This window comes from Triturus cristatus, chromosome 2_2, assembly GCF_964204655.1.
Source record: "Triturus cristatus chromosome 2_2, aTriCri1.1, whole genome shotgun sequence".
In the NCBI taxonomy this organism is placed as follows: domain Eukaryota; kingdom Metazoa; phylum Chordata; class Amphibia; order Caudata; family Salamandridae; genus Triturus; species Triturus cristatus.
In genome coordinates, this window is record NC_140582.1 from 857,027,393 (window position 1) to 857,046,398 (window position 19,006).

Below are 19,006 nucleotides of genomic sequence, written 5' to 3' on the forward strand. Positions count from 1 at the left end.
ACAAAACAATTTGTAAGTGGGACACAAGCCTGCATCCTACTTAAGCAAGAGGGACAAACAATGAAGAACACAAAAGGCTCAGGCAAAGCTGTAGCTTTGTTAAACACACAATTTTCAATGTAACAAACAATTTGCAAGAGAACACTTTTGCACATTAAATGACAATTTAGAGCAGTGTATAAGGTGTATCGGATGTGTGTGATAGCATTGTACTGATTACGTGCACGTCCACCTGAAAATGATTGTGCTTCAGTGCCAAGAATAATGGAGCCACTCCTTCAATTTTCCATTTTTTTCTCTCATTATTTTTCCTTCTCCTATTTTCATTGCCATTATTTTTAGAGCGTACTACTGCTCCCTAAACAGTGTAAGGAGATGCTTGCTTCCTTTCATTTTGTCAGTGGGCCTCATCCCACGTGACCCCTGCCACTAGACCAGGCCACCGTCGTAGAATGGTTTTCTCTATAATTTCACTGTTTTACCATTCCAAGATTGCCATTGGTTCTAAATATGGCAGTCATACTGGAGCTTCAAACAATTAAACACGTATAAGATTATTGCAAAACGACAACCTGCTCCTGTGTTTAATTTCATTTGTAATTGTAAGCATATGTCTACCATGTTCAGGTAGCAGCATGTTTTCTTTTTGTACTTTTACTCTTTTCATTTATCTTGCCTAGATTGATGGGTACGTGTGTGTGAGTTTGTTGTAGTTTTTTTTAAGTGGATGAATGCAAGAATGAGTAAATTAATTGGTGGCTGATTGAATGCATGAGTGCTGAGCGACAGAGTGCATATATGATGACTTATTGAATGCCTGAAACCATAATTGTTTGAGGAGGCATGTTGATTTAAAAACCAGACATTTCATTGCCAATGCTTGTGTTAATTGTTTGTAAGGGCTATGTTATCTGTTCAGTGATGTTCACATGGTGATCATGCTGTTCTCCGTATGTCCTGTGTTTTGTAGTTGTTACTTCATACCAGTTCAGATCTGATGCACTGTTACAGTCGTATTGGAGGCATATTAAACAGTGTATGAAATGACTGTTACTGTTATTCGTATGCTTTCTGTCTAAGAAATAGTTCAAAATATATTTGAGAAAGGCTCTGATTAGGATAAACTACAAAAAACAATACTGCTTAACTGGTTTGCGGTGAGTAAGAGGTGTATCTGGATCGATTTGGAGAAGTTGAAATGCTGATGGTATTTAAAAGGCCATCTAATGAATAATACCACTAAATGTCCAGTAGGGTTCTGTAACAGTAACAGTAACTCCCAGCAGTTCCAGCGAGTGCTCGATCTTGTGGTTTTTCACATTTTTGCAGAGCCATACACCTGCCTAACAATGGTTCTTATTAATGCAGCTTTTGTCTTAGTAGTGGCCAAAGTCTGCGCTCTGAGCAGGTGTCCCTGACTGAATGATCATCAGCAAAGTGAGAATCTTAAATGGGAGCATTAAATACCTGCTGCAATAATTTTTAAACAGATTTCCATGTTAGTGTCAAGTTCATTCACCGTGGTGACTTCACCAGTAGTCATCACATTGCCACTGGTAATCACCACATCATTGTGAATTCCCAATGGTGGATTCCCTGTAGTTGTAGGGAAGGGGATGCTGGTTAAAAGGAACTCTCCACAGGGCTCCACTGTCAGTGATTTGGAATGATGAACAGTGACATCGGTGCCAACTGTCCCATCTCCTGCTTCCTGGCACAGCTGTGGAAGTGGGGCCGGTATGGTGGCAAACTTGAGGCCCCACAACTGATTGCCTCCCTGGGAGTCAGTTGGGCGTGTTTCCCATATATTCCAGACTTCCCTCCCTACCAGGTCAGGAGCAGCCCCTCAGTGGGAGAGTGGGGAGGTGAGGGACAGCTAGACTTCCATTTCAATGCCCAAGGGAGGGCAGGGGCAGCTACAGTTCTATTTCACTGCCCTAGAGAGGCGAGGGGCAGCTACGGTTCCATTTCACTGCCCTACGATGCAGTCACTGCGAAAAATGCAAATACTCAATTTCCTTCTAGGAATTGCCATAATATTTTACTTATTTGCTCTTTGTAAATCAAAATTCCCTATTTCTGATAGATATTTCTAACCGCAGATTTCTCACCTTTTGAATATTCCCAAGGCCTCAGACTGGATCGAGAAACTTTCAAGCAGTGCTTCTGTGTGACGGTAGGTAGCGTGGTGCGGCTCAACTTCAGTATCGTTCACCTCCGAAACGGACGTGTGGAACCGCTTATAGGTGCCACACACCTGCCCTGATGTCAGTTCCTTTCTTTCTGCGACACAAAACGTTGATCCGGAGCTACCTCTTGTCTTTTCACAAGAAATGTTTCTCAGAAATTCTTCAAAGCATTCGTTGGGCAATGGAAAATGTCACCTCCGAAGACAACAGGGTTTAAACTTTGTAGGGACAGTCGCAAGAAAATGTCTGTGATAGACACTCATCAGATTTACCTGTGGTGTTTGGGGTTGGAGCATGACTCCAAAACCTGCAGTGACAGTGCCTTGATGCATTCCTAGACAATCGGGTCTGCAAAGCAAAGCTCTACATTGCCAAACACAGAAAGACTCCATGCTGTGACCAGTCTTAAGTTGAAGGAATTGTCCCATTCCCTGCCCCAAAGCCGATCCTGTGGCCAGTCATCATCACGGTTGAAGACTTTGGGAAAGTTGAAGAAAAAGCATGAAAAGTTCAAGCTGGATTCAGCCTCTTCCTGACACTCTTGGATCCCAGAGAAGACGCAACATACCTCCTGGCTTCTCTCCCAAAATCATTTCCCATTGGAGTAAATTCTGGCCCTTGTCCCAAGCCATCCCAAATTTCTGGGGCCATCCGAGATGCTGCAGCAAAATCGAAGATTTTTGTGTAGTCATGCTGTGGCTCTTTGGCACATTACAGGTACCCAATGGCATGGCTAGTACTCCAAGGAACTGTAAGAGCTTCCATCTAGGACTTCGCCAGCGGGTCTACCCTCAGCGGCAGCTGTACCATCTTGGCCCAATAAGGGTTGCGCACTGACCTAGCTGCTAACTCTAAGCCTGGTGCCACAACCCACGCCAGACATTGGAGCATCGACGTTGATGCTAGACAACGAAGTGCAACCTATTGAGCAACTTGACTGGGTCGCTGCCGCTTGAGATTAGACCGAGGCCACAACCTGATCCTCCTGGAGAGCAGCCTTTGGCCAACCTGTCAGATTCCAGATACTGTGCCCCTGCTTCAAGGAAAGGCCCAAACTCTTCATGTTCTATTTGGTATGGTTTCTGCAATGATGCATAAGATGCTGGGGATTAACTCACTCAACTATATATGGAGAATAATTGGTATGAGGGCCAGCATGATGCCAGTAGTCTGAACACCTCACCACTAGTTTCACCCCCGGGCCCTACCATGGAAGAAAGTGCCTCTTTTGCCATAGTCATGCAAAGGGCAGCTGAGGTTCTTAACCTCCAGTTACCTATCATGGAGCTGAAGACTGATCACTCAGGTGCTTTGGCCTGGGCAAATGACTACTGAGCCCCTGCTTCCATTCCGTGAAGACCCTACAGACACTCTTCTCCGGGCTTATACAAAACCATGTTCTGGGTTCCCCAGTGAACAAGCCTAGTGACCCAGATTGTCTGACCCAGCACCCCACACCTGATAGCCTAGTTGTGCAGGCCGCAACAATTAAGGTCCACCCTAATGCCTTCCCTGCCACACCACCCGACAGGGAATCAAAACATATTAAGACTTTTAGGAAACCTAGGTTTTTCTCAACCAGCTTAGCATTATGCTGTGTCAATGCTGCTGCCTTCTAGAGCATTATACCCAACTCCTTTCGAACTCTATTGTACAGGACTTACTAGGTGTCTCTGATAACTTATACCCCATGCTTAGGCAGGTGATTCAGAATGGCCATGATGTGACAAAATTTACTACCCATTGTGGCTTGGACACCAGGATTGCCTAGATCAGGCAGTTGGCACCAGTGTGACCCTGAGGAAACCCTCCTGGATGAGGTCCAATTTCTTTGTCCAATCCACAATAATAGACATGCCTTTTGATGGCTGTCGCCTTTTTGGTCAGAAAACAGACTCTGTTCTTGATCGCTTTGAAGATCGTGGCTCCCTTGTGGATTCCGGTATTGCCAAACAGTTGAGCCTGACCAGCAAACCGGCAGCCCTTTTGTGGCGAGGCCACATTACCCATAGACCACGTGGACAGCAGGGGCAGTGTACAGCACATTGTTCCACCCTTCCCGCTGCCTCAGTCTCAAAACCTCTTTAGTGGGACCTTCGAGGCACACAGCCATCCTGATGGAGGCAGGATCGGCCATTTTCTGCAACAGTGGCCGGGATTAGTTTCTGGGTGCTGAAGATTATCCAATGGGGTTCTGCCTTACCATTTTGTCATCCTGCTGCATCTTCCACCATCCTCAGAACTGCTGACTGAGGACCACCTGACTCTTGCAGCAGGAAGTGCAGAATCTTCTGTCCAAAGGAGTTATAGAGTGGGTGTCGGCCTCAAAAGTAGGCTGTGCTCGTTTCTCTTGCTAATTTGGGGTGCTGAAGCAGTACAGAGGACTTCATCCTATTTTCTCCCTGTCAATGCCTTCCTGTGAAAGGACAAATTCAAGATGTTCACCATGGGCCTGGTCTTGTCTGCCCTTGACCCTAGACTCTGGATGGGAGCATTGGATATGCTGTATGCTTGATTTCCACATCCCTGTCCTGCAGGCCCACAGATGCTATCTGCAGTTCGCAGTGGCCTCACTAGTGTCACTCAGGTGTTCACAGAACTAATGGAGGTGGTTGTAGTACACCTTCGGAGATCGGGGTGCCAGGCTAATGGAGGTGGTTGTAGTACACCTTCGGAGATCGGGGTGCCAGGCTTCCTCTGCCTCGACCATTGGTTGTTGAAGACGGGCATGCCCCAGGCAATTGTTAACCCACCTCCAGGATACGGTGTACCTTCTTACATTGTTGAAATTCTCAGACTTTCCCTTTCATTAGAGTCTTTCTGGACATGGTGCAGTTTCGTGCCTTCCCTCCGGAACGGAGAGTCCAGGACATTCTGGCTATGTTCCTTATGTTTCAGTCTCTGTCTTAGATCTCAGTGAGGATGACTCTGAGGCAGCTGGGACTGATGACCTGCTGCATTCTATTGGCCAAGCATGCTCTATGGCATATGTTGGCTATGCAGTGGGAGCTGAATCCCTATTGGGTGCAGCATCAGGGGGACCTCTTCGATCACATCCATATTTCAGAAGAAATTGCAAAAGACCTGCAGTGGTGGTTGCTAGAGGTCGATTGGGTCAGCGGCAGACCCCTCTCCTTACCCACCCAGAGTTAATTAACAGTACTGAAACATGAGTGATTTCTGGATTGGGATGGCCACTTGGGAGTAATGGAGATCAGAGGTATCTGGTCTCCAGCAGAATCCGGGCTCCACATCAACCTGGAGCTGCAGGCCATCCACTTGGCATTGAATACCTTCCTACCATCCATCAAAGGTAGGCTGGTGCAGGTTCTCACAGACAATACCACCACCACGGAAGTGGTTGGAACACCAAGGGATTTCCCTAGTCGCACACAGCCTGGCAGGGTCTTTAAATGCCAAGTTGGACGAACGTAGTCGTCGACACCTAGCAGATCACGAATCGCATCTACATCCAGAGGTGGTTCAAGGTCTCGTCCGTGAATGGAGAGAACCTTCTGTTCACCACTGCAGATAACGCTCAATGTCAACACTTTTGGGCGTTGGAGTTTCCAAGGCAACTCTCCTTCTGGGACGTGTTCTGCTTAGAGAGACATCGGGACACCTGTATGCCTTCCTGTCGATACATCTCTTGCACCGAGTACTAAATAAGTTCAGAAAAGACTGAGTCCAAATCATGTTAGTTGCAATGGATTGGTCATGGAGAGTGTGGCATCCAGAATTCCTGGGCATGAGCATCTGTTTTTTGATCAAGCTGCCACTTCAAAAAGATATTCTGGTGCAGCAGCAGAGCAGGGTCCTGTATCCAGGCCTGCGCAATCTTCACCTTCATACTTGGAGATTGAGCTGAGACAGTTAACTAGCTTCCATCTTCTTCTCAAGGTTGTAGATGTGATCTTAATGGCCAGGCTTCCCTACACAAAAGCAGCATACACAAGTTTGTGGTTTGCTGCAGCACTTGACATGTTGACCCACTTCAAGCCAGGTTAGCTGAAGAATTTTTTGTTTTGCGCTTAGCCCAGCAAGGACTTGCTTTGGGCGCAGTTAAAGGGTACCTGTTGACTCGCTATGATTTTTTGCAGTTGCCAAATCAGCCTTCTTTGTATAAATCACTTTTTTGTGACATATTGAAAACCCTTCAAAAAACATTTGTTTCCACCATTTCCCTTTAGTGTGTTCCAGTGGTTCCTTAACTTGGTTCTCATCTTCCTGGAGTATCATCACTTTGAACCACTGCACAGCTGTCCACTACAGCCTCTCACCCTCAAGACAATGTTTCTCATCACCATAGCATTGGCGCAGTGGGTGAGTAAGTTGCAAGCCCTTTCTGTCAACCCACCATACACTACTTTCTTCCCAGACAAATTGGTCCTGAGAACCCAAGCTTCTTTTCTTCTGAAAGCGGTGACTCCTTTGAACATTGAGCAAAGCGTCACTCTACTGGCGTCCTTTTCTCCACCTCTGCCCTCTAAGGAGGAGAGACTCCTTCATCTGGATAAGTAAAGAGCTGTAAGTTTTTACATTTACCATTGTGTGGTGATCAACTCTTTCTGGGATTTTCTGGAGGGAAGAAGAGCATGGCAGTGCAGAAAAGGACCATCTCTTGCTGGATCGTACTCTGCATTAAAATCTACTACATAATGGCCAGGAAACAGCCCCCAGAAGGTTTGCGTGTTTAATCTACCAGAGCCAAGCCTGCTACCACTGCGTTGGCATACAGAGTGCCTGTCCTGGACATTTGAGAGGCTGCTACATAGATGTCACTCCATACATTCATGAAGTACTACTGTCTGGCGACCCAGGTCTGTCGAGATGGGCATTTTGCCCTCTCAGTCCTGCAGGGCTTTTTATTTTGAGCCAGTTCACAGACCCACCACATGGGAGATACTGCTTTGGTATCTATTCAAAAAGTGAAGAATCTGCAGTTGTAAATATCTATCCGAAAGTTACTTACCATTTAAGGTAAGGCTCTTTCTGGTAGATATTCTATTTAACTGCAGATTCATCAGGGATCCTTTCATCCATTCTGTGTACTTGACTGTATATCTCCTAAAATGGTCCCTGGTTTAGAAATGTGCACACCGATTAGGAACAAGTTTGCTGTTGGGCCCTGTGTTTGGGGGTTCGGTCAGCCTAGAAAGCAACTGACACGAGCGTGCACGAGTAGTGCCCAGATGCAGATCCGCATATGCCGCTTCTGAAGCAGAGCGACATTGGTTTGGAGCTGCACACCACCACCTACCGGCGCCCAGGGGCTGTTTGAAAGTTTCCAGGTCCAGTCTGACACGTGGGTAATATTCAGAAGGTGACGAATTCTCTACCAGAAAGAGTGCTATCAAAGGCAAGTTATTTTTCTTTAGGTACATTAGTAAATATGTGAAATTAGCACCATCATTTCTTGCTTCTCTTGCAACATAATCGTGGCGAAACATCTTGTTGAATACAGTTGTATATTTGAATCTCGTTTTCAGTCTTTCTGTAAAATTCCTTTTGTTATAACGTAATCTATAATGAAAAAATATAGACGTATTGAGTGCTGAGAACGTTACTCGTCATTAATGGGATGTTTTATTAGTAAAATATTGTAAATCAAAATGTTGACTTCCTGGCTGTGCCCTCTGTTTCTTCCAGTTGAGAGCCAGACTGCTCCAAGCTGATCTGTTCAGCCATGGCGGAAGGCGGATTCGACCCCTGCGAGTGCATTTGCTCTCACGAAAATGCAATGAGACGCCTCATTAATCTGGTGAGAATAAATGTACACATTTCCACAGGACTGATTTATACATCCAGTTAATTATGAGTTGAAGGCTATGGTCGCAGATGAAGATCAGTATGATGGGCCTCAAAGTCTACAAGGCCAGGATATAGAATATGGCTCCAGGAGACATGAAATTAAAGAAAATACATTTTTCATTAAGATCTTTAAATGGGAATTAACCACGCAATCCGCAATCTCAGCTCTTCAGGTGATTGTAGCCACCTGTTGGAATATAATATAAGGGGAATTCTGTGATATGCCATATCATTCCCTTCTAATTATTGAAGTCTTCGCTAGCCCTGTATTTTCATAGTTGTATGAGACATTCAACTCTCAATGTAATGTTCTATTTGATACTCTCGCATCTGCAGGTTGTTTCTCTCTTCTCACACCTAGCAGTCTTTTTCTTCTTCCACCAGACTAAAAGGCATTGTGGATCCACTTCACAAAGAAGTCGTAAGTCTAAAGACAAGCAGACCTAGGCATTGTTAAGGTCCATGCTTACATACGCATTACTTAAGAGTAGGGACAATGGAATTATGCGATTCCGCGACCGCAACCTTTTCCAGATAATTATGGTCGTAGTGCATTTGTTGCACAATTTAAGATTTTATTAAAAAAAATTGTTTCTAGCGCAAATGGATCAAAAGTTACTAAAAATGCTGCCACGTGCTGCTGCGAAGTGGCAGGTCATTTACCTTGCAATGACAGGTGACTTTTTCTTTGCTGATTGCTGCATTCTTGTGTTCAATTGATTCTCATGTGGTGCAGCCTCTGCCCAGTGTTAACATTGGAAAAATGATTATATGATGATTTAATATTTCCACAAAACGTGCCGCATTATTCCACATAATTTGTCTTTTCTTATTGCATGTTTATTTAACTATGTTTATTTGTTCCTTCTTTCCATTGGCTCTGCCTAAAGAGCCATTATATTTGCACACTAAAATGTGTAGTGTTTAATTTCTAAGCTATATATGCCTGTTTGTCCTATGGAGATATTTCATGTTTATAGTAATGCCTGTTAATGAAAGTAGAAATAGCATTTTTATTTCGTCCATGGTTTAGAGATGTGGCAGCTGATTAGTGCAATTTTGTTGTGACCCAGAGTTTGGGAAACACTGGGTTAGTGTGTTGTTGGTGATTCACGAGCGCCCTCTTGTGGATGAAAGCACAGATCCTTACTGCATGCATTTTGGTTTGAAACAATGAACGTAGAATGACCTTTATAAACGCAGACTGCAAGTTGACAAATGGTAATCTGTTCGTCTTACCTTATGGATGTTATTGACCTCATGTCTTTAAAAAAAGATTAGCTATCTTTTACAATAAAGAAAAAAGCTTTTTTATAATTGTGAGTTGGTACACTGTGCTTTATAATTTGATTTATTGTTTGTGTGTTTTGAAAAATGTATTTCCATTGTGCCGTTTACCCCTACCCCATTGCCTAGGAATTTGTTACTCACAATAGTTGTTGCCCTGTCCTAGGAATTGTTATATGTACCTTACAGGGGTATTCTCAAAGTTAAATCTTGGCTACGGACAGAATGCATTGTGACATCAAAGCTCAACTGCAATAACTTATTACAACTAAGCAGCTGTGTCATTTCAATATTACAGGGGACTAGAGACGTCACAAGTCACTGGTAATAAGGAAACTGTCCTATATACAGAGATTGCAGGTTTCCATTTATTATAACCTTTTAAAAATGTATAGTTATTTTACTTCTGATTAAGATGATGGTTAGTAATCTGCCTTTGGTCTGCCATGTGTGGAAGAGCTCTTCATAATGCCCCTTGGAATTGGGGCTCCCCCAAGTACACTGATCAAAATGGTGCCTGAAGATGAGTGGAGTGCGGAAGGAGGAGCCGAAAGGTGACTGCCACAGAACTGTGACACTCAGGAAGGCAGTGCTGCAGGTCCTGGCACTTCTCGGTGGATGACTTCTGCAATGCCTGTGGTGAACAGCCCACTCCCTGAGAGTGTTGTCTTAGAGCCCCTGGTGGAGGAGAATATGGCATGGTACCTTTGCAGTAGTTCCCGATCGCCACACAGACAGTGCCTAGAGTTGATAGCACCAAAGTGTGGTCTATCTGCTCTGGGTTTCAATGGTAAATCATATCACTCGTACAGCTATCGCTGTAGGCTAACGGTGTGCTGTGCCCACTTTATTTCTATGATCATAGAAAGAATCAAAGTATGTCGATTTGGTTCTCCGCTTATCTCTCAATCCCAGATCATTTAAAAAGTGTTTCACCTTTGCATAAGACTCAAGAGAGTAAGCTCAGCTTTGTTGATGGCCAAAGCATTGAGTTTCCCTTTAATAGACATTACATTTAGTTGGAGAACTCTCGTACTTTTAACTTTATACACTTTTTCTACCCGTATGAATTTAACTTCTAAAGTAGTGCGATTTGATACGTCTTTGTTTCTTAAAAGTTGCTGATGCTCTTATACATACACTTCTAAGAACTGCTCTATATGTGTCCCAGACACATGCCATGCTAATATCCATTGAGGATTATTTTGAAAGAATTCTGTGATGTATTCTTAAAGCCCAATTTTTAGACGAGACTAGAGGCAGCTCGCATACGCTGCTCTGCGAGGCATGCTGTAATCCCTCTATGGGCTTAGACCACACCCACCGCTTTCCATTTGTTGTTTCATGTGGCTTTCTAAATTGCTTTCTTTTTATTGGTGAAACGCTGCTCTTTGTCCCGCCTTTATGAGTGTTTTCACTTACCTGGCAACTGCTTCTGTTACATGTGCCCTTATTTTGGGATTTATCGTTTGTTCGGCGCACAATTTTTTGTTTGTTTGCATTGAATGGTGGCACAACGTTTCTTGCGGGCCAGCAGCCGCTCTTGTTCCCTTTACGCATATCTATGATCTGCTCCTATCTCAAATGCGAACGCCACCCTTTGTCCATGTTGCCTTTGCTCCTGCCCCCTTTCGTTCCCCGTGTTCACCACCTCCCTCGTTTAATATTGTTTCAGCCGGCGTGTTTAAAATGTTGTCTTTTCCTCTGTAGGCATTCAGTGCTAATAAACTTTCTGCCATGGCTTTATTTACATGTCAGATGGGCATATCTCTGGTTTCTGTAGGAATGGTAGAGCCAATGCCGAGACTTGAACCTGCTTACCCCGTTACAAAGGCGGAAGCTCTTGATGTTATGCCACATCCTCTCACTAAAACAATCAGCGGCTTTTAGTGTTTTGGTCTTCTTTTGTTTCCTTTAGCAAACCCGATGCGTACTCATCCTGGGGGTCTGCTTAGGTATGTTTACAAACAGCACTAATTTACAATGATTCCTCTCCCTTCAGTTTCTGAATTCAAAGCGAACGATTTGAAATTGGAGTCATTATTTCCCCTAGATTATTTAGGTGGCAGATCTGTATACTGGACCAGCTGCATTTTCATTCCACTAAACCTCACCCACACAGGGATGAACATAGAGTTGAGGGGAGACACACGCACGACCGTGCTGCAGAGTACACATAGGGGCAGGAATACAGTCGCAACAAGGCTCAGTAAGGTAAAGACTGCTGCAGTCATTTGTACTGAACGAAAGGTCACGTGTTGAATACCAGACGAGGCAAGCTCAGGCCTTCCGTACTTCTGAGCTCGATAAAATGGCTACCATTAAATTGCATACCAGTTACGCCCGTTGTTTACATCATTTGGAAACGCCAAATGTGTGGGGACTCTGTTTGAGTCTGTGCGAATTCCAGAGGCTGGTGAGTGACACCAACCATTCACAGTGCTTCATTGTCGTATCTAAGGAGCTTGATATGAGCTTATACCGACATGCAGCATTGTGAGGCATTGGCGTCCCTACAGTGTCGTTTCATTAGAGCAGTATATGCACTGTATGCAAAATGAGAATTCACATAATTTGGCAAGGTGCTGTCGTTTCCCCAACTATGAATTATACAAACCCCTTGGTGGGAAGGTGCTAACTCCGCCTGTAGTCGCACATTTGGAAGTGTGATGTGTTAAGCTGGTTATACCTAAGATCTCCACCAGTTCACTATAAGTGCTGTTCATCACATAAAATCCCGTCCTATTGGCTTTGCAAATGCTGTAAAAATTAGGAGCTGTGTACTTAAGAATTAAATGTGACAAACGACGCTGACTGAGTGTACTTTCACATGTAAAAGAGTACCTCGTGCATGCCGATGACAGCGCTTTTTTTTTGTTGCAGTTTTATATAGCGCAAACTCGATCCTAAGAAATCAAAATGTTTTCATGAGCACCAGTTGCATTACAGAGGGACACATTCATTTTGAGGCTCGGGGAGATTAAGTGATTTGCCCAGAATCACATGATGTTTGAGCCTCCCGGCAGACTTAACCTGGTTCCCCAGCTTCAATGTCGGCTGCTCTGGCCGTTAAGCCACATCCTCTCTTGAAAGGAAGAAAGTTACATAAAACTGCTGATGGCATGAGGCGAGGAATACTTTTTAATGTATATTTTAATGAATTGCTGACAATACATTTTGCAGACAGCTGTGGTGCCAGTCAGACTAAAAAGTGATTAGCAGTTCATCGTGGCTCATGTCACTCTTACGGGAGCGTTTGATTGTGAAGATTTCACAAATGTCATGAAAACATGTTTTAGTTCAGTGCTGAAAATAGAAAAAATTTACCCCAGGAACCTATAATTTGAGGACAGTGGCATAAGGGAGCAGTGCGATGAGGGAGGAGTCCAAAAAGGCAGCATGATGAGAACCAGAGTGAATTACAGTCACCCTATGCATTTTTTAAAAACATATTCTACCCTCATGTAGCAGAAAAATGTAATGGCCAAGTTCTTCTGGCTACCTTACTCGGTATTTAACAGACTGCAGTTTAAGCTAGTTTGAAGGAAAAGGCACTTGCTGCGGGGGTCCACGTTCATCCAGCAGGTTTCAGGGTGTGATGTTGGCAAGATAACTCTGGTAATTAATGCATTTGCTGGATAAATATGTGTGCACTCGCTGGTGACCGGTCTAAATCATCATTAAATAGCTCAGAGACTTAATGTACTTACTGCAGAGCTCTACGTTTAAGTCACTTATTTTAATATTTTGTTAAGTAGTTTAGTGGGCTAATGATTTTCGTGCAGAGGTCCTTGTGTAAACTGCAAGTTTACACTCTTAATAAAATCACCCAGTCATGTTCTCACTTTAAATGACCCCATGGAGCCTGCGAAGGCATACGTTATAACTCAATATTTTGATTATTTGTAAGATTGTTAATATGGGTTTTAATTGGTAGTGATAAATACTTATAATGTGCCAAACAATTCAGTTTGAATTACCTGTGCTATAAACAATAAAAAATAATGTACTTAAGGGAGCGCTAGGTGGCGCCTGACCGGCATGGCCGCCTTCCAGTGAGGCTCCCGGCGCCGGACCCCACGAGTGCGGAGCTGTCACGCTGTCCCGGGCCCGGATCTGAAGTGCCTTTGCCCCCGCGGGGCTTGTCCTGGAGCCTCGGAAGCAGACCGGCGGTGGACGACGGCGGCCCTGGAGCTTCGGCGCGGGCGGGCTACTAACTGAGCCCGCGGCGCCCACGAGGGGTGTAGGCCTGATTCTGCCGGCGGAGGGGAGGAGACGGACATGCGGCTGCCGCGAGCCCCGCCGCGGAAGGGGAAGCAAGGCTCCAGTCTGGTGTCAGCTCGTGTGGGCCCAGGAGACGTGAGGCTGGCCCCTGGAGGCAGGATGGTGCAGTGGGGCAGGCGGTGAGTGCGGCTGCGGGGGAGACATCGACGGGGCCTGCCGGAGCTGCTGTGGGGGCCGGGTGAGGTGGGGACACCCCCCCCCCCATCGGGCCGGGTGTCGGCGGCCAGGGGCCGGCCCCCCCCCCTTCCTCCTCCCGCCTGCGGCGCTGGCGCCGGATCCATTTTGCCAAGGCCATCTGGGGTGATCCGGACAGCGTGGGGTCCCCTTCTGGGTTTGGGCCGTGGACCGGCAGTCAGGGGGGGTGTGGCCTCCCGCCCTCCCTTTCCCCCCCCCCCCTCACTGCTCCGAGGTTGGCTTTGCTGGGGGCGCAGTGTTCGGGATCCCTGGGGGGAGAGGTCCGAACTGTGTCGACGCCCCCTTTAGAGCTGGACGACGACCGTGCTGGTGAGGGGCTCACTGAGAGGGGTCATCTGCGTGAGGAAGCGCATTTGTCTGTGCCTTGGAGGCCTGTCGCCTGCGGGAGAGTCGGTGGACGTTGTTTCGACCCGGGGCCTTGAATTGAGTTGCGAAGCCTCGCCTTGACCGTGGATGGTGGCGGGCGCTGCTGTGGTGAAGAGCTCCGGGAGATAACCGGCTGTCCTATTGGGAGGCTCGCTGGGGAACGAACTGTGGTTCTGGTAGTGCCTGGCCTTCTACCTACGCGGGGTGCCCTGACCGTGCCTCCTTCTGCCTACCTTTTGCCTCATCGGCTTTCGTGGACGCACTGGAGGTGCATACCCCGCCCGTTGTCCGGCCTCGCCGACCTCCGCGCCCAGGGTGCCATCACTATGGGTAAAGACAAGACAGCCAGGCAGACTCCCGCAGCCACCCAAACCAGGATGGACCAATTCACAACCTCCGAGAGGGGGACAGGCCCCACCGGCGAGCCGACTCCGGCCCCCGCCACAGACCTTGCTGCCATCCTGCAGGCCATAAATTCGTCTTGCGCCTCCCTGGAGGGCATGGTGGGAGAGGTTAAGGTGGATGTCGCTCTTCTCCGGCAGGACCTGCGTAACGCCACCGCCCGCATCTCGGAAGCCGAATCTAGAATATCCACCGCTGAGGATGATATCCGTCACCTGCAGGACCAAGTACGAGAACTGACCACCTATTCCAAGGAACTACACTGCCGGGTCGAAGATGCAGAACACCGCGCCCGGCGCAGTAACCTGCGCCTGGTGGGATTCCCGGAGGGGGTCGAATCGGGCCGTGCAGATGACTTTATGGAGAGCTGGTTCAGATCCTGGATGCCGGCGGACAGCCTGTCTGCCTCGTTCGTGGTGGAGAGGGCCCATCGCTCCCTGGCCCCTAGGCCCCCAGGAGCGCCCCGGCCCTTCATCCTCAAGTTCCTTAATTTCCGGGACAGGGATGCCATTCTTCGCGAGGCCCGGCGCACGGACACCCTCAAGTACCAAAACCACACGATCATGATCTTCCCGGACTACACCCGAGAAGTCCAGGAACTGCGTCGATCCTATACTGAGGTGAAACAGAAGATGCGATCCCTGGGCCTTCAATACCAGCTTCAGTTCCCGGCCCGCCTTCGGGTCATCTTCCAGCACAAGACAATATTTTTTGATACGCCACGAGCGGCCTGGACCTTTTTAACGGAGGAGCACTCCCTGCACCGCTCTGGACACGGATCACCTGTGGGGGGGCGGGGTGGCGGGGATGCCCCGGTCGTCGAGACCCCGCCGGCGGCGCCGCATGCTGCCCCGGGAGCGCACAGAAGGAGAGGTGGTCATCACACGCTCCAGGGGGCGGCCGCGCCGGGGGTCTGGGGCCTCTTCTGCCTCCTCGGCTGCGCCCGCCAGTCCCGCGGCTGTCGGGCGGCGGACCGTGTCACCCTGGCTGGCAGGCGCCGCGGCCCGGCCTGACACCTCGGGACCTTTCTCGCAGCCCTACCATTTGACTTTCTTCTGCTGTCTGTGTTTTTGTCGGCGGGAGGAGGGGGGTGTCTCCCTACCAGGTTGCTGGCACTCGGGGCTGGTCTGGAGTGCTCTGTTGTGCTCGTTGCTCTCGGCCAGGGCAGGTGAATCAGGCTTGTTTTCTGCTGTATCAGGGGTCCACTAGTGCTCAAGCCCGAGCGTTTTAGCTTGGTGGTTGTTCCATTTCGTTAGGGCGACAGATGCTTCTGTTTTCGAAGTATATGGTGGGGTTGGGGGGGTTGGGGTTGGTTTGAGGTGGTTTCTTCTCCTAGGGAGGGTTTTGTTGGTAGAGGGTGATCCCCTCTCTGTTGTTCCAAGGCATCATGTAACCTTTGACCTGCTCTCCTGCTCGATGTCCCACTGTCCCTCCTCTCTGGGAACCCGCGCAGCCGCGCCTCCATTGACCCCTTCTTATGTCCACGACCATGGCTGACACGCCCGTTCCTAAGGCCGCCATGCGTATATTGTCCTGGAATGTTAATGGTCTTCTAGATCGTTTTAAACGCATGGTAGTCCTTAAATATGCACAGCGTGCGGAGATTGATGTGCTCCTCCTTCAGGAGACCCATCTTCTTGGCAATAAATGTCCCTTTCTCACCCGTTACGGCTATGATAGGGTGTGGCACTCAGGTTTTGCAAGGGGATCCCGGGGGGTGGCTATCTTGCTTCGCAGGTCCTTTCCCTTTGTCTTGGCTCAGGTGCATTTGGACCCCCAGGGCATGGCGGTGGCGGTCTGTGGTACTCTTGAGGGGCGACCCCTCACCCTGCTGTCCCTTTATGCGGCACCATCCCTTTTACCGACTGCCCTTTCATACACCGCGGGTCTCCTCCCTACGCTTCCGGCGGGCTCACTCGTTCTAGGAGGAGACTTTAATGCTGTCTACGCGCCCCATCTGGACTCGACAGGACCGATCTCCCTTGCCCGAGCCCCTCGCGCAAAGCAGCTGTCGAATTGGGCTGAATCTCAAGGCCTGTGTGATGTGTGGAGGATTTGGCACCCGCAGGCTCGCCAATACACCCACACGTCGGCGGCGCACCACTCTCACGCCCGGATCGATCTCATCTTTGTCCCGTCTACCGAATGCGCGGGGGTGCAGGATGCACGCATCCTTCCGAGGGGCCTATCAGACCACTCGCCGGTGCTCCTTGCTCTTGGCCCGCCTCCCCTCTCTGCCCGCCCGATATGGCGTCTGAATGCTTGGTTCCTTCACGACAAAGCATTTCGAAACATGGTAGGAGGCGAGATAGCTGATTATTACTCTCACAATGCGGGCTCCGTCTCCTCCTCTGCCATCCTTTGGGAGGCCGGCAAAGCGACTATTAGGGGGGCTGCAAAGGGGCATGTGCAACAGCAGAGACGTGGACAAATCCAACAACTCGCGGCTTGCGAAGCTCAGGCTTTGGGGCTAGAGCGGAACCAGGGGGCTTTGGGAGACGCCACGCGGGCGCGCCGCCTGGCCTTTCTGCGGGAGGAGATCCGCCTACAATCTCTGGAGGCGGCGAAGACTTTTTGGCGCTCCTCGGTGGCCCGGGTCTATGGATGGGGGGATAAAAATGGTACACTCCTCCACCGGCTGGCTACTTACCCCGGGCAGGCAGGATCATTCCTGCCATCAAAGACTCCGCAGGCGGGACCCACACAGTCTCGGTGGCAATGGCCCGGACCTTTGCTGATTACTACTCCCGGCTATACCGAACCCGGGCGTCAGAGATCTCCCTTGCGGAGTTGCTTGGGGCGAATGGGGCGGTTCTCGGGCGGCTGGGACAGGAGGTGTGTGAGACCCTCGACTTGCCCATCACGTTGCAAGAAATTGAGGAGGCGATTAGCCGTCTCGCGCCCGGGAAGACCCCGGGACCAGATGGGTTCCCACAGGAATACTATGCTCACTACCGTGAGACCCTGGCCCCGAGGCTTCGGGACCTTTTTGTAGAAGTGGTGGAGAAGGGCTCGTTCCCGCAGGAAACAGACACAGCCACCATAGTTGTCCTTCCCAAGACGCAGCCCCCATCACAGTCCTGCTCAGGCTACCGGCTGATATCCCTCATTAATACCAAGCTCAAGATATATGCCACGGTCCTCGCGCAGCGGTTGCGCCCGTCCCTTACCTCACTGGTCCACCCGGACCAATTTGGATTTATGCCAAACCGGGGGACCAGACACTGCCTGCGGTGCTTGCACCTCGCCCTGGCACACCGAGAGCGCCTTTCCCCCTATCTGGCCCTTCTGCTGGTTGACTTCGAAAAAGCCTTTGATTCAGTGGGGTGGGACTACCTGGGTGATATCTTCGAGCGACTGGGCTTTGGTCCCCGGTTCCGCGCTATGGTCGGTGTCCTGTACGCGAGCCCACGACCCCGTGTGTTGGTCAATGGGGCTCTATCCCGCCCGTTTCCCATAGGACGGGGGACGCAACAGGGCTGTCCGCTCTCGCCCCTCCTTTTCGCCCTGGCCATGGAGCCCCTGGCCGTGCTGATCCGATCGGATCCCACTCTCCGTGGGTGGGATTGGCCAGGTATGATTCCTGACAAAATTGCTCTATACGCGGACGACGTCCTTCTATATCTTTCTGATCCGGCGGTCTCGGGGCCCCGGGTCCGCTGGATTCTTTGCCAATTTGGTCAGGCATCGGGTCTTCATCTGAACCCTAAGAAATCCGTGCTGGTCCCGCTGCACCCGTCGAGGGAGGGTTTCGACTGGCAATCTGATATTCCCCTCCGGAGGCTCTCATTTAAATACCTGGGGATCTGGGTCACCCTCCTTCCGGAACTCTGTTGGGCCCTCAACGTGGCCCCTGTGGTCAACAAGACCAGATCAGATATGATTAGGTGGCAGTCGCTCCCGTTGAACCGGTTGGGGAGGGTCGCCCTCTATAAGATGATGATCCTTCCCAAGTTCCTATACATGCTACAAAATACTCCGTGCCCCTTCCCACGCCCGTGGTTCCGGGAACTGGATAAGATGGCGACTAAATTTCTTTGGGGTGGCGGCAGACCCCGTTTGGCTTTGGACCGCTGCCGGGTCCCCTCATACGACGGAGGCCTGAGCATGACTAATCTTTACTTGTATTATTTGGCTACCCAGCTGCTGGTGATTCATGACTGGTTCTCGAACGGGTGGGACGATCCAGCCTATAGACTCGAGGTGCAACTTACCGGGTTCTCATCTATCCAGAATATGCTTTATGGGGCAACGGTTTCCCGGTCGCTTCCAGGTGTTGTGCGGGCCCCCTTTCTGGCGTGGCGCGCCGCCTTGCGGCCTACCCGCTGGTCGGGAACAATGACCTTGATCACACCACTTTGGCATGGGACTTGGCTGAAGGAGGCGGCGGGGCTTGAGGGATTTCGAACGTGGGATCTTCTAGGGATCTCCAGCTTGGGTGATGTCTGGCGGGGGAGCTTCAGAACCGCTTC

At 49.1% G+C, this 19,006-nt stretch overlaps 1 protein-coding gene across 1 annotated transcript in view; it reads left to right on the forward strand.

Moving 5' to 3' along the window:
• The window catches only part of SMIM14 (small integral membrane protein 14), a 402,244-nt gene that overhangs the window by 162,559 nt on the left and 220,679 nt on the right, over positions 1 to 19,006 (forward strand). The window contains exon 3 of the mRNA XM_085642242.1: positions 7,839 to 7,950. Coding sequence (XP_085498368.1) covers positions 7,876 to 7,950 — 75 coding nt within the window. The 5' untranslated portion in view covers positions 7,839 to 7,875. The remainder of the gene's footprint in view (positions 1 to 7,838; positions 7,951 to 19,006) is intronic.